Source organism: Protopterus annectens, chromosome 7.part1 (assembly GCF_019279795.1).
Source record: "Protopterus annectens isolate FY-2018-M chromosome 7.part1, PAN1.0, whole genome shotgun sequence".
In the NCBI taxonomy this organism is placed as follows: domain Eukaryota; kingdom Metazoa; phylum Chordata; order Ceratodontiformes; family Protopteridae; genus Protopterus; species Protopterus annectens.
Window position 1 is genome coordinate 91,784,777 of NC_056740.1, and position 13,662 is coordinate 91,798,438.

The 13,662-nt window shown below is 40.2% G+C and overlaps 1 protein-coding gene across 2 annotated transcripts in view; it reads right to left on the reverse strand.

Annotated features, from left to right (window-relative positions):
• The window catches only part of MYO1E (myosin IE), a 1,655,775-nt gene that overhangs the window by 640,289 nt on the left and 1,001,824 nt on the right, over positions 1–13,662 (reverse strand). For both annotated transcript variants that reach the window (XM_044078573.1, XM_044078572.1), the window contains exon 16: positions 6,895–6,976. In XM_044078573.1, coding sequence (XP_043934508.1) covers positions 6,895–6,976 — 82 coding nt within the window. The remainder of the gene's footprint in view (positions 1–6,894; positions 6,977–13,662) is intronic.

Sequence of the window (13,662 nt, forward strand, 5' to 3'; positions counted from 1 at the left end):
AAAATAGTCAACTGTGGTAGCAGTTTTTCTTTTTAAATTTCAGAAAGTAGACTCAAATTCTAAAATGTTTCTAAATGAAGTCTGGCAACAAACTAAAAGTTGTCCTGGGATATCTTCATGGGGGGGGGGGTAGGTTAATATTAGGGGGAGTTAAGTGGGTTGGGGAGGTGAAAGGGTTAAGTGGAGGAAGGGATGGTTGGGAGGAAATGAGATAATGATGGGGTGGGACATAGGAGGTTTAGGCTAGTGTAGTTGGGGCATGCAATCATATTTGGCGTGAACTTGCTACTGCAAGTATTACGTCCATGACGACTGGTTGGTGCTGTGGTGTGGGTAGGCCTTGGCCTACTTTTAGTCAGAGATTGGGGAGTGTTTGTGTGGAGAGACTGGGGTGTTTTGGTGTGCTTGGTGATAGTGGCTTTAATGATGTTTAATTGTTTGTTTCTTCTCTCTCTCTCTTCTCATTGGTGATGTGTTTTGGTGAGGGCAACAGTTTTCCGGGCCTTTTCGTGGGATGGGAAGTGTCTGAATGTGGTGGTTGTTGCTGTGTGTGAGCTGTTGTGTGGGGTGTGCTTCTCAACTGCACAGAATTCCTGTTGTTTTGTCCGCTTTCTGGGTTGTCGAGGCAATGATTGAAAGTTGTTCCTGTCTATTTTTTTTTTTGCTCGGCCTTTCCTTCGCCTGGGGGGTAGAGGTTGAGAGGTGCGGTTCGAGGGGTTTGTCGCTGCTTGGAAGCAGACTTGGGTGTCCTGTTGAGTTGCATCTCATCCACGGATGACATTTCTCGGGTCACAGGCTATTCTGATGGCAGTTGCGAGTGTGCTTTGTGTGTCGGTGGGGTGGTGGGCACCCTCAGTGCTTGTACGTTGTGGTGGTGGGCACCCTCAGTGCTTGTACATTGTTGTTGTCTCAGGTGTCAGTGGTATGGTGGTTTGCATGGGGGCCATGTGCACATTCATTTGAGAGTGGACTACTGTAGACATCAGTGCTTTGTGTGGCTTTTTTGATTTGAACATGAATATGCGTTTCCTTTGTCTTTCTCTGCTCGGTTTCGTCAAGATATTTTGGGATCCCACGGTGAGAATTTGGGCAGTTTCATGTCTTTTGGAATTTGTTTCATTACCCCTCTGCTTCATTCTTTGCTGTGTTGTGATTGACCTGCATTTTAGTGACCTTTGGCTGCAGAGTGGGCTTTTCACAGGCCATTAGGTTGGGTGCTTTATTGGCGGGAAGGGAAATTCGAGAATGCTTCTGTACAATACTGTCTACAAATTGAGACGTGATGAGCATGCAGAGTGAGCTTATTTTAGAAATAGCTGAATGTTCACTATGGCTTCTATTCAAATGCACACCAGTGATTGGTATTGCACTTTGTAACATTTATTTATTTTATTTGTTTATTGACATTTGGTGACCCGGAAAGTATGTTTGGGTCAGAGGTCCACTTTCAGCAGAGGCCCAGGGAGAAAAGCTCAGAAAGATATAAATATGGATAGAATAAATAATATCCTATACAGGTATATGAACAGATTTGTTGACATGATGGCATGATTGCGTCGTCTGGGGGTGAGATAAGGGGTGTGGTGCAACTTTCTTGACGATGTTGGATGGTGGCATGGGGCCATGGGAGGGGGTGCAGTTGGACGTGCAGACTGCCGGCTTGCATGTGATTCTGTTGCTGTTCACGTGAATTGGATGGAGGTCGGTGTTCTAGTTCTCTCGCTTGGTGTTTTTGTTTTCATTGTGGGTGTGCAGGGGTCAGGTTGTGTCGCCGGTTCCCGGTTGGGCCGTCTTGGGTGTTTTCGGCCTTGATCTGGTGGCGTCCCTCCTGGCCGGGTTGTTGGGAGTCGAGAGTTGCAGTGCAGCTCCTTTGGTAGTTGCATGGGATTGTGGTTGTTTTGGGTAGGTTCCCCTTGGTCGGTCCGTTGGTGGTAGATGGGCCGCATGGGTTTCTGAGATGAGTTGCCTTGTTGCATTTCCTGCCATTTACTGTGATCATGATTTTGTATTGGTGTAGCAGAAGTGGGGATTGGACCCAATCAACACATGAGTACCTGCTGTGGTGTTTCGCAGGTGATTAATGACCGCTCTCCATGCATGCGTGGAGTGGCATTTAAGATTATTGGGGGAGCGTTCCTCCGGCATACATTTGAGTTTTAGACTTCATATGCTTCCGAAAATACATGCTAACACAAAACCTGTTACTCTAGACTTATTCTAAGTTAAGAGCAATATTGTACTTGGTCCACAAACACTGCATTTTGTTTTAAAGGTTGGTAGGATAACATAATTGTGGGAAGTGCTAATTATACTTGGTCCACAAAACTGTCAATTTTTGCATTACTATTGTTTTGTAAACTTTGTTTACGGTTAGTGTTGGGACGGGCATGGCTGTAACAAAATTGATTGTTGTGGTCATCATTCCTTTAATTTAAGTCACAGACAGTTCTGGTAGCACACACAGCATCAGGTTTGGTGTGAGAATTTCTGTTGGTATTCACCGAATGGCGGTGATTAGTTTAAACTGAATCCAAATCTCCATTTTGTTGATTGGTGAGTGTGAAGATGGTGTGCGCTTCCGAGTCAGAATACTGGCCATTAGGGATTTCATGTTGATGTCAACTCTATTCCATTGGATTTAAGTTTGTGGGAGCCATTTGGAGGATGGTTGTTTCACATGGGCAGTCAGCGGGGTTGTGGTTTTGTCTGGCTTCTTTCTGTGGGAAGTTGGGAGGCATGCGCCAGTCGCACAGCATTTTGCCTCACACTTGGTTTGTTTTATGACGTGGTTGTCTGCCAAGGTGCTGGCACATCTTTTCAGAAAGAGCAGCATTGGTGTATTGGTGGGGGGGAGGGGGGGGGGTCTGGACCATTGGCTTAGGGAGGGAATTATAAAGATTAAAAAAAAAAAAAAATCGAAAACATGAAGTGTCCCTAACTTTGCAACTTTTTCCCCATGTTATTTATAGTATTGTCCATACTCTTGCTTTATAGCTGGAGAGGCATGTTTGAGGGCAAATCAGGCTAGTGTATCAACTTTATAAGTTTGTACAGGCAGTATTTAGGGGTATCAAGCGGTACTGTACAGCACTGTGTTGCTCAGCCGCCTGAGATTTTGTAGGGTGTCTGGGACTGTGGTCATGATGCTGTCTCTTACCATTCTTGCTGATGCAACACCTGTTTAGTCTTTTGGCTTTTCCCAGTTAGGGGTCGCTACAGTGGAGCTCTGGTCCGCTGGTGATTGGCAGTGGATTTTGCAGTGCAGAGTGGCCGGCCTGATGCCCAGCCTTCAGAGAGGGCATGCACATTCACACACGCACCTACCTACAAGTCCTTAGACATCATTCGACTGATGTAATCCCAGGAGGAATTTCTTATCTCCCATTCAATTAAGGTTTCTTTGAAGAGGGCCAAAGAGGTGCTCTGCTTGACATGTATGGGCAGTCTATTCCAGAGTCTGGGGTGTCTCTGGGTCAGGAACCTATCCTTCCAGCAAGTCTTGTTCATGGTGGTGTCCAGGTTTAGATCCCTGGAGCATGTGGCTCTGAGGGATTGGGATTTCCTTAAGTGTAGCATGTTCAACAATTTGGTGGTCTGGAATTGCAAAGTTGCATGGTTTGTGGTAAGAGATAGGCCCCTTCAGATTGGGTTTACTTTTGATATTTTCCACTGGTAGTTGAATTTATCCTGGGTATTTGATAGGATCATAGGAAGCATTGCTTCAGTTGTGGCTGTTTTGTCACAGAGGGGAGTGTTGGTGGTACATTCTTTCTCGGTTTGGCAGGATAGGTTGTCAGTGAAGATGTCTTAGAATGGGTTATGTATTTTGGATGCTTTACATGTCTTTTTCCTTCATGTAAGATGGGGTCTTGGAACATTGTGGCGGTAGTTGGAATAAGTGGGTATAAGGTGGAGCCTTCTTGTTCCTATTAGAGGGTTTAATTTTGTCCTTTTCTTTGTACATGTGCAGAGTTCCACTGGTGAGATACAGTGAGTCCACAGACGATCATGCTTTGGTGTCGATTAAGCATGGGGGGCATTGGATGAGCATTTTCTGGACGCTGCTGTTGTAATTTGGAATAGGTGGATATAAGGTGGAACCGTCTCTTTAAAGGTTAGAGGATTTACTTTTTGTCCTTTTCTTTGCAGATGGTGGTGTCATGGGTACCAGTGGTGGCGCCACACAGTGAGTTCGCAGATGAGGGAGGCAGTGGCGAGCGAGTAGGTTGCACATGATGAGCTCAATTGGGCAACAGTTACTGGCTGAAGTAGGTGTATTTCAAAAGTTGAGCTTGGTAGAGGATTTACATGCCTAGCCAGAGGAGGACAGGCATTTGAGTTGATTTCAAGCTTAATTGGTGGTACCGTCAGTACGTTAGATCAATGTTGGAAAGTTGTTCCCACTAAAGGGAGCATCAGCCATTTAGCCATAGGTAAGAGTTTAGGATTCTGTAGTGGGATTGATGAGGTTACAAGTAATTTATTTTAGTTAATGTTCATTAAGGCACATTGTTGTGGGTGGTGTGGAGTCACAACAATCTTACAACCATAGGGCGTTATTACACAATCGGCTCTAGGGTGATTACAAGCTAGACAACATCTGGCTTCATTTCTGGAGGTAGCATTTATCATGTGTGGTAGGTAGCCAAGATCTATTTTATTGCTACATGTAGCTGCTATTGTCTTTCTTGGGACAGGGGTAGAACTCTAGGGTGAGTTTAGTCACCCATCCAGTTGTTTGGTAGTGGGATAAGGAGGTATTGTTATTGCATACACAAGGCAGTGCTTTGTTTCAAATACAGGTTTTTGAGGATTTAGGCATTTCGGAAGTTGCATGGCAGCTACTTTAAGGTGTTTATTTTGGTAGGGGTTAATAAGTTGGTATGTTTCACCGTGGAGGTTACCTTTGGGTTATTTCACCAGGATGTTCTTTGGGGTAGATGGATAGTGTTGGGGGTGGGATTAGAAACTGGGTGCGTTACAGGGGAGTTAGAAGGTTTAAAGGAAGCTTGGTTTAAAGGTAGCTTGGTTGTAGGATAAGGCAGCTGTAGGATAAGGGGGGGCTGGTTTTTGGCCAGCTAGGGTAGGACATTCAAGTCGGAGTTAGACTGTTCACTATGTAATGGAGTTGTTGCACATATAGAATTGGGTAGTGGGTGGGCTAAGTTGATATGTTCTGGTTAACAGGGTCTTGGGTGTGAGATTTGCTACTAGTTGTTTGACTGGGTGTCGTTTTGAGTTCAAGGGGTTATAATTTGTGGTTTTGTTGTGGTTATAGGTTGTCAATACATTCAGGTTGAGCCATGATTTCAGCTTTGAAGGCAGCGGGTTAAAAGGGTATGTGTCCTTTTGGTGTGGATGTTTCGGTTACAATGGGGTTACAGTAATCCTACTTTATTTAGTTTCATTAGGGTGTGTTTCAGTGGCATGGCAAAGGGGTTTATGACGGGATTTTAAGGTGCTTTACAGAGAATGGGTACACCAAATGATGTTTGTCTTGACCCTTCCCTTTATGGGAAGTGGATTGAACAATTTTGGGTAGAAGGGAGGGGGAACAGCCTGGTCAGGCTGGTTGGTAGAGAAGAGGGATAGGCTTGTCCTCTTCTGTTCCCCCTCTGATGTCTGGATGTTCATTTCAAGGATCTAGGGAAAGGAAATCAGTAGTTGGAGGAAGCTTGCTGAATAGATAAGCAAGCTGGGGTAATGATGGTGCTTATTTGGTGGAAGGTAATTCAATGGATGGTGTATGAAGTGAGTTGGGACGCTGCTTCATAGGTAAAGTAAGGGAGCAGAGGTATAGACCCTGCTTGTTGGGCAGCGTGAGTAGGTACGCTGCCCTGATTAACATTACGATGAATGGTGTATGAAGTGAGATGGGATGCTGCTTCATAAGTAAAGTGAGTAGAAGTATGGACGCTGCTTACTGGGGCAGGGTGAGTAGGTACGCTGCCCTGAGTAACATTACAAGGATGTTATGCTGTATTCTAGTATCAATTATATCATGAATAGCTGTAATTAATAAAGTTGGTGATCAAAGCTATGTTATGGAAATTTAATAAAGGTCGTCAAATGTCATTTGGTGTGATGTGCATTATTGAAGGGGACCGGGACAAATGAGTATTATTAAGGTATTCCAAACATCATTTTTTTATTTGGTCCTCTTTACTACCACCTTGAAAACCCCTCTCAACTTAAAAGCATTAAAAGTCACAGGAGAAGATGAAAGAGGAGGATTTTCTTACTTTACTGTTTAACAGGTCTACAAATACTTGACATAATACAGATAATGATAGCAGATCTGTGTACAGGATTAATTCATTGACTTACTGAAAACTTCACAATGTGCTCAAACTTTATGCATTCACATCAGTAAGGCTAGGTGAAACAACGGTAAGGCAAAGTGAAAAATCAAAAAGTCACATCTGACTTTTTACAAATAGAGACTCAAGAGGAAAATGAAATGGAATGATATGTTCTTTGAGATGTGCTCAAAATACAAGTAAAACACAGATAACGTAGCTGTAAAGGAGTTTTGTACCAGAAGCTGTACAAACAGCAGAAAGGAAGAAGGCTTATGCATTGTCTTCCTGTAATCACAATCAGATCTTTTAGCAGGCTTCTACATTATCTTCCTGCAATCAATCAGATCTTTTAGCAAGCTTCTGCATTATCCTCCTGTAAATAATCACGATCATATGTTTAAGACCAGTAGCAAATCAGATAGAAATGCAGAAGGCAGTTAACAAGTGTTAACTTTTGCAGTGCTTTACAGTGTGATGCTAAATATTTGCAGTGCCTTACAATGTGTGATGCTGGATACTTCCCGTGTGCTACAAGTGAAAATGTACATGCTGTTTTCATTTTCTTAATACAATAAAACAAAATGTAACACACCTTGATTTTGCTGCCAGCAGTTGTTGGACGACCCTTCTTCTCTGCTTGAAGGTTTTCAGAAAAAAGTGCCTTTATGAAAGGTCTGTAAAAACAAATAATGCTCAGTTAAATAGTACCAGACAAGACTAATACATTATAGGCTATAATGCAGTTAAGTTAAATGACCACATACTGGGTTTGATATATCTTTCTCAATGTATCATTTCTGAGACGATGAACTATAGCTGCCTGCTACAAAGCAGATGGCATGAAAGAACGCCCCCCCCCCCCCCCCCCAGCATATTCATCAGGTTCATTAGGTATTCTAGCACTCATATACTTGTTTTTGGTAAATATCTTAAATACCAAGAAATGTCCAGCACCAAGGAGATAGATAAAATTTAGGATTTAATGTGACAAAACAGCACAAAGCAGCATACCGGTTTCGACAAAACGTACAGCCTTCTTCAGTGATGGTTTAATAAAGATGTTTCTTGTTTAAAAAAGGGGCAGAAATTGAATAACTTATGTAATATTACTTAGGTTATATGACATTTAGCAATATATGTGAAGTATAATGTTAATTTGTTAATACAGTTTGATTACTTTCATACAAATGTTAAATTGGCTATGCCATGAGTGATGATTCAATAAGGGTGTGTTTAAAAAAAAAAAAATTGTAATACTAAAAAATGTATTCACTAAAATTATGCAACAGTGCTAAGGACTATGCATAATAACAGAATATAACATTTGCTATCAGAATTGTAGGCAAGTATAGTAAAATCACAAAGCTGCCATCTCTAATGTGAGCATAAAACAGGAAACTAATAAGAACAGCATGGATGATTGCAGAGGTAGAGCTAAGAAAAACAGTAATCACAACTGGAGGCCAAAAAATCAACATAATTATGCTTGTCTGCAGTTTATATATACTATACATAAGCAGTTAAATCTTTTCATTTTAGCTTAGTGCCATGCACATTTTATTTACACAAGCTTGTCAATGCTGTTAACCTTGGTGGGTGAAGCCCATTCACAGAGGAGGCTCAGGGAGAAAAGATCTTCAAAGACTAGCCTTGTAATCATATCCCATATATACTGGAGTGCAAGTAGCTCAATGTTCATATACATGCTTATATACAATCAGCAATTTGAAGTTTTTTTTACAGATGCGACTACCATAAAAGGAAAGACTGATTTCTACAGATGAGTTCCCCATTCAGCTGTAGCTGTGATAGACATACAAAAATGACAACGGTGTTATCTTGTGACAAAAAATTGTAAAAACATTTTTGCATTGAAAGTAAGCTGATCTGAGTTGCAGGGAAGATGCAGAAAAAATATCAACATTCATATTCAGGTTTCAATACAATTAAGAAATCAGCATAACAACCAACCACAGTTAAAAGAAAAGCTAGATAAATTATGAAATCTCATAGAAGCTAAAATCAGAAATGTAGGTAATGTCATAATTTAGACATGTATTTTCCCATAACAAGCAAAGAAAGGAAATCTTTAGGTGTTGTGAACACTGAGATTTTACAGGCAAAGTATTCATGTGGTGGTTATGGCATGTCTCACTGCCTGATTTCTTGGTTGATGGCTTAAGAATTCAAGCTGTTGTACATTACCTGACCTTGCTGTCTATTAAGGTAATGAGAGCTCAGTGAGTAAGTTTAGCCAGGGTAGTGCTATTTACACAAATAAAGTTAGTGACCAAAGTTAAATTGCGACTATGTCAGTTTAGTAGTAAACTCATATGCTGTGCTGGTAGCATAGAGGAATAAATCCCTCACTATAACCCAGGTGGCCAGAGTTTGATTAGAGACTCAGATGTTTAAAGACACAGCTGAGGATATGGGTATGCCTACATGTGGGGGTGGTCCTGCCTGGCTCATGCAACTTCTCCTGACTCATTCACTGCAAGGATGATGTAAGAAGGGTGGTGACGGGTTTAAAGAAGAAGCGGGCATCACAGCTCATGTCAATGATGGTAGCCCTTGACTACCATGCAAAGAATGGAGGGGCACGGGCAGTACCCACAGTGATATAGGTGTCCATGTCACCACCCAAGAGGAAAGTTAGGGTGCTCTTAAAAATAAAACAAAGCTAGTAAAATACAATCTCATTTCCAGGATATCAGTGAGAGCAACAAACTCCAGAATTCGGTGCATCCTAACTAGAAGGTTGTCAAGTTGGCTTAATCAGTGTAAAACTCAGTAAAAGTGTGAGAAGGTGAGTGTTATGTTTTAATGAATGCTGTTACAAAATGTATAATTATATCATGAAAGGTAACACTGAATGACTTAGAATGATCACAAAACACTGAGTACTTTGCTCCCTACATCAGTAAACCACAGCTTCAAAACCAAGATCAAGGGCCGTCTTGCTAGCGATGCTGTTGGGGAAATGTTTTTTTGTAATGTAATGTGTAGGGTTAGGGTAAGTTTTATTGCGCATGATTTAGGTAGGCAGGGCGGTTTTTGCTCCACATTACTCCTGTGTGCTAACCCTAATCTTACTCCTGCCTAATCGTAACACTACTATAATCCATTTCCCTGACAGCACCACTACACATGAAAAAAGTACCCAGAATACAGACAACACAAGACATGCACAACACTGACTATCTCCTTACCTAACCTTTATTCTAACTCTAAGCCAGGAACACTTACTTATTCACAATTATTGCTATAACACTCTCGCACATCTTCACAACCACCTCTTTTTCATTCAAACATTTATTTGTTCTGCACACTCCTGCTTACCTACACTACATAAAACTAAATTTGACCATATGTAATTCACTGATTTGTGCATTTTCTCTCTTTTATATACCCACAAAAACCTTTCTACAAAAAGTAATTCTACCTTTTGAGCTACAACTATATAATTTTCACCTGTTTTTTGGTTTTGTTGCAATTTTGCCCTTCTGAGGCTACCTCATAATGCTTGATCCCTGGCTTATTCCCTATTCTTATATGCCTAAAACCTAAAAAAGGCTTTCTTACTACTGTTAATGGGTGATGTTATTTTTTTTTTTTTTTTTACTTTTTGACATTGCCTAACAAGCTTCATTGTCCTGTTTGTCTTTTTGTAAGCCATCGGTTTTCCTTTTCACTTAACACTGTCCCCCTCACCTTGGCAGTAATCAGAAACTTGTCCTACATGTTCTCAAAAAACAGTTGATTGGATTTTAAATGCCCAAACACAACTGGACAAATTTACATTTGATTGTACTTTGTATCACTGAATGTTAGGTATCCAGGCATCTGTTTGTGCAAGGCTGATGTGCACTGTTCTTAAGGGGTTATTCCTCATGTTGTTGCCACCATGGGGTTAATGTATATTTACTAGGAAAAAGAGTTGGGGGGCTTACCATCTTGACCTCTTATTTAAATCAGTGCAAGCAGGTGGTACCTCTTCTGTATCTTAAAGCTGTTGTGATCAAGGAGTATTTTTGAGTGACCGTGTCTTGTTTTTCATAGTTTTCCATGTTGTGCAATTTTATTTCCCCATGGTTCAACTTTAGCTTTACTCTCCTACCACTTTCTTAGTTCAGTTTTTCTGCACTGCCTGTTCTGTCACAATCGGCTCTTATTTTGGGTCCCTTCCTGGCTTCTTCTCCATACTTTAGCATGAACAATACTATTACCTTACCTCTCTGATTCTGACCTGAAAGCCCCTCTTGTTTCATCTCCAGTGCACAGAACAAGACTAAATATGTTTTACCTTCTTTCTACAGGAGATGTTGATGAAATTGATGCAGAATCCTATAAAATCCCACACAAACTCAATTCCATTTGCAAAATATTTGTTTTAATCTTGAACCACCACACTGTAGCTACAGGTCAGCAAAACTACTTTTAGCTCCACTTTAATGGTTAATAAATTAGCATTTCAGCAGAGGATTACAGTAGAGGATCACCTGAATTTATAAACAAGTGGATACTGACTCAGAGCAGTATCCACTTGTTTATGAAGCCAGGTGTTTCTCTATTGAAATTCATTAATTGTACTCAAATGTTCTAATTTGTTGTTTGATCATTTGGTACTGAGTTCTTCCAAATTTCTTGTTAATCATACTCATACCTACTCATTTGTTGTTTGATTGTAACTTGTATTCTGCAATCCCTGCTGGGTCTGCTAGTTGTCGGACTTGATCAGCACTTTATCCCGGTATCAAATGTAAATAAATAAAACTGGTGAATAACCCAGCTGTTGTCTCATTACATTTGAAAATATTTTGGTTGCTATTCAATGGTTATCATTACAAATTCATCAAACTGAATAGGTTGTGGCTCTCCACTTAAATATTGTCTCTTGTATAATTCATACAGATTTAAGATTGCGAGTTCGAGATGTATGCCCATAAGCATTCAATTACTCATAGTCTAGTGATTGACCTTTGAAGGGGTTGATGCTCCAGTTTTGTTTTTCTTATCTACTTGAATGCTGGAGACTCTCAAGTTACAGACATTGCAACCTGTGATGCCTGAAAGGGGCCATCAGTCAGTAAACCAAGGCTTTGCTGTTTTACTGCCAGATTATTGTCATGGGAGAATAGATATCAGTTATTTATCCAGAATTTTAAACCTAGGTAGGGCAATGATTATTCAATTATTACTCTGTAAAGCTTAAGATAAACAAAGAGTCAGACCTTTCCAGTACTTTAGATGAAACAAGCAATCATGTTCAATCACATTTCTGTGATAGGAATATGGCCTCCTCTCCCCACAAGTGGCCCAGAAATACTCATCCAAATAAAATCATGAAAATCTTCCTTTAAACTGTCATATTTTCTCTTCTCTGTGTCAAAGATACTGAAGGTAAATGGCTGCAGCACTTCCCAGGCTTTGCATCTTCTGGAAGATGATGCTATGTTTATAAATGTTTAACACATTACCTTGCCCCTAATAATACAGTAAACATGACAGGCTTTTGCTACAGTCACATAATGAATAAAATTAATAATATTTCACTAAAGGGCGTCTTTAAAGGTTACTGACTGCATACACTGCCATGACTGTTTAAGAGCTCTAATTAAGGTTCATGTTTATAACAGTCTATGCAGTTCTGTTTATTTTTAAGTAATGTCACAGCTTCATATAAGGCATGTGAGATATTTGTATTTAACTTTGGGGCAATGGATGGAATACATCTACTTTTACTGGCTACATGGTTTCTTGATGACATGTTTTTTCAGCAGTCTCAGGTCTGTTGATTTATCATATCAAAGGTACTACCTCCATTTCTTGGACATTCCTTCAAAATTGCAGAAATGATTTCATTCCATGCTTGACTTCATTTTAAGTTAACTAAGCTTTAACTAGCCAAGCTTCTAATGTGTAGAGTATGTTACCTTACTCAGTCTGATCACATGAGAGCCATTAATAATTTATAGAGTGTTTCTACTCTCTCCACACTAATAAGATCCTGCAAATATTTCCAAAGCCATTTCTAATAATTTGTAAGTTCAGATGTAATATTCATCAGCTGCCCCTAATGAATCCTTCACAGTTTCAGTTATCGCCTCCAGCTACAGATCATGCCACTACTCTCACTCCCCCCCCCCACAGCTTTCTCTCTGTCTGTAGTCTTTCACTAGTGCTATAACATTTGACTCTCTACTGCTACCTATAACCACAGACACCTTTATTTTCTCCCTACTCAAGTCTTTCATGACTACCATTTACATACAACAGGCTTAGGTCGCTTGTGCAGTCTTCTGACCACTTCAGTACTGGCTGTCAAAACAATTAGATCAAAACTGTGTTAACCATTCTTATCTCAAGCAAAAGTCAGCTGTGAATTTTTTTGTAAACAAATATTACTTCTTTTAATTACTGAACCTGTAACTATCTGGTACTTGGCACAGCGGGTTAAGGATGTGAACTGTAATTCCTATGGCACATGGTTTGACACCCCCAGTCCTCATCTGCCTACTGTGTGACCTAGAGCAAATCAATTAACAAGTCCATGCTAGGGATCAGCTGTGAATTTAGATTGGACTCCTCAATGGTCCCCTAGACTGCAAGTCTAGCAACTACCTACAAAGTGGTTCTAATGGACAAGAAATATACGTGTGTGTGTGTGTGTGTGTGTGTGTGTGTGTGTGTGTGTGTGTGTTTCTTTTTGTATGGTGACATAATGAAGGCTATGTTTACTCAGAATATACAATGTAATTTATTTTAGTAATTTACTGGTCAGGTCCTGACAGAAAAGGCTTGTTGGATCCCTGCACCCTACATAGTTCTCTAATGTATTTAATGTAAAATGGACATGACCTCTCATTAGCACAAAGGTGCATATCCCAGACATAATTCAGTAGATTACTCCAAGGGTAAACTGACTGACTGTTACTGTCATTTGGGCATACTTCTACTGTTTTATGTGTGTAAGATGTTGAGACAACTTTGCAATAACAGCAATAATTAGTGGTGCTAATCCAGTGTCTTGTTGTTTACCAGTTTAAACCTCTTGTGAGTATAAAATCACCAATAATTATTTTCCCTGATCTTCAAAATGTGACTCAAATTATTGTCTTATGCTTTTAAGAAATTCATTAAGTTAATACTCTATATGCAAGCTTCAAACTGAATATATAATTCAGGCACTGATCACATTTTTCTTCTATACTGGTGTGTGTGTGTGTGTGTGTGTGTGTGTGTGTGTGTGTGTGTGTGTGTGTGTGGGTATGTGTGTGTGTCATGTTTTCTCTATTCTCTCTCTCTCTCTCTCTCTATATATATATATATATATATATATATATATATATATATACAC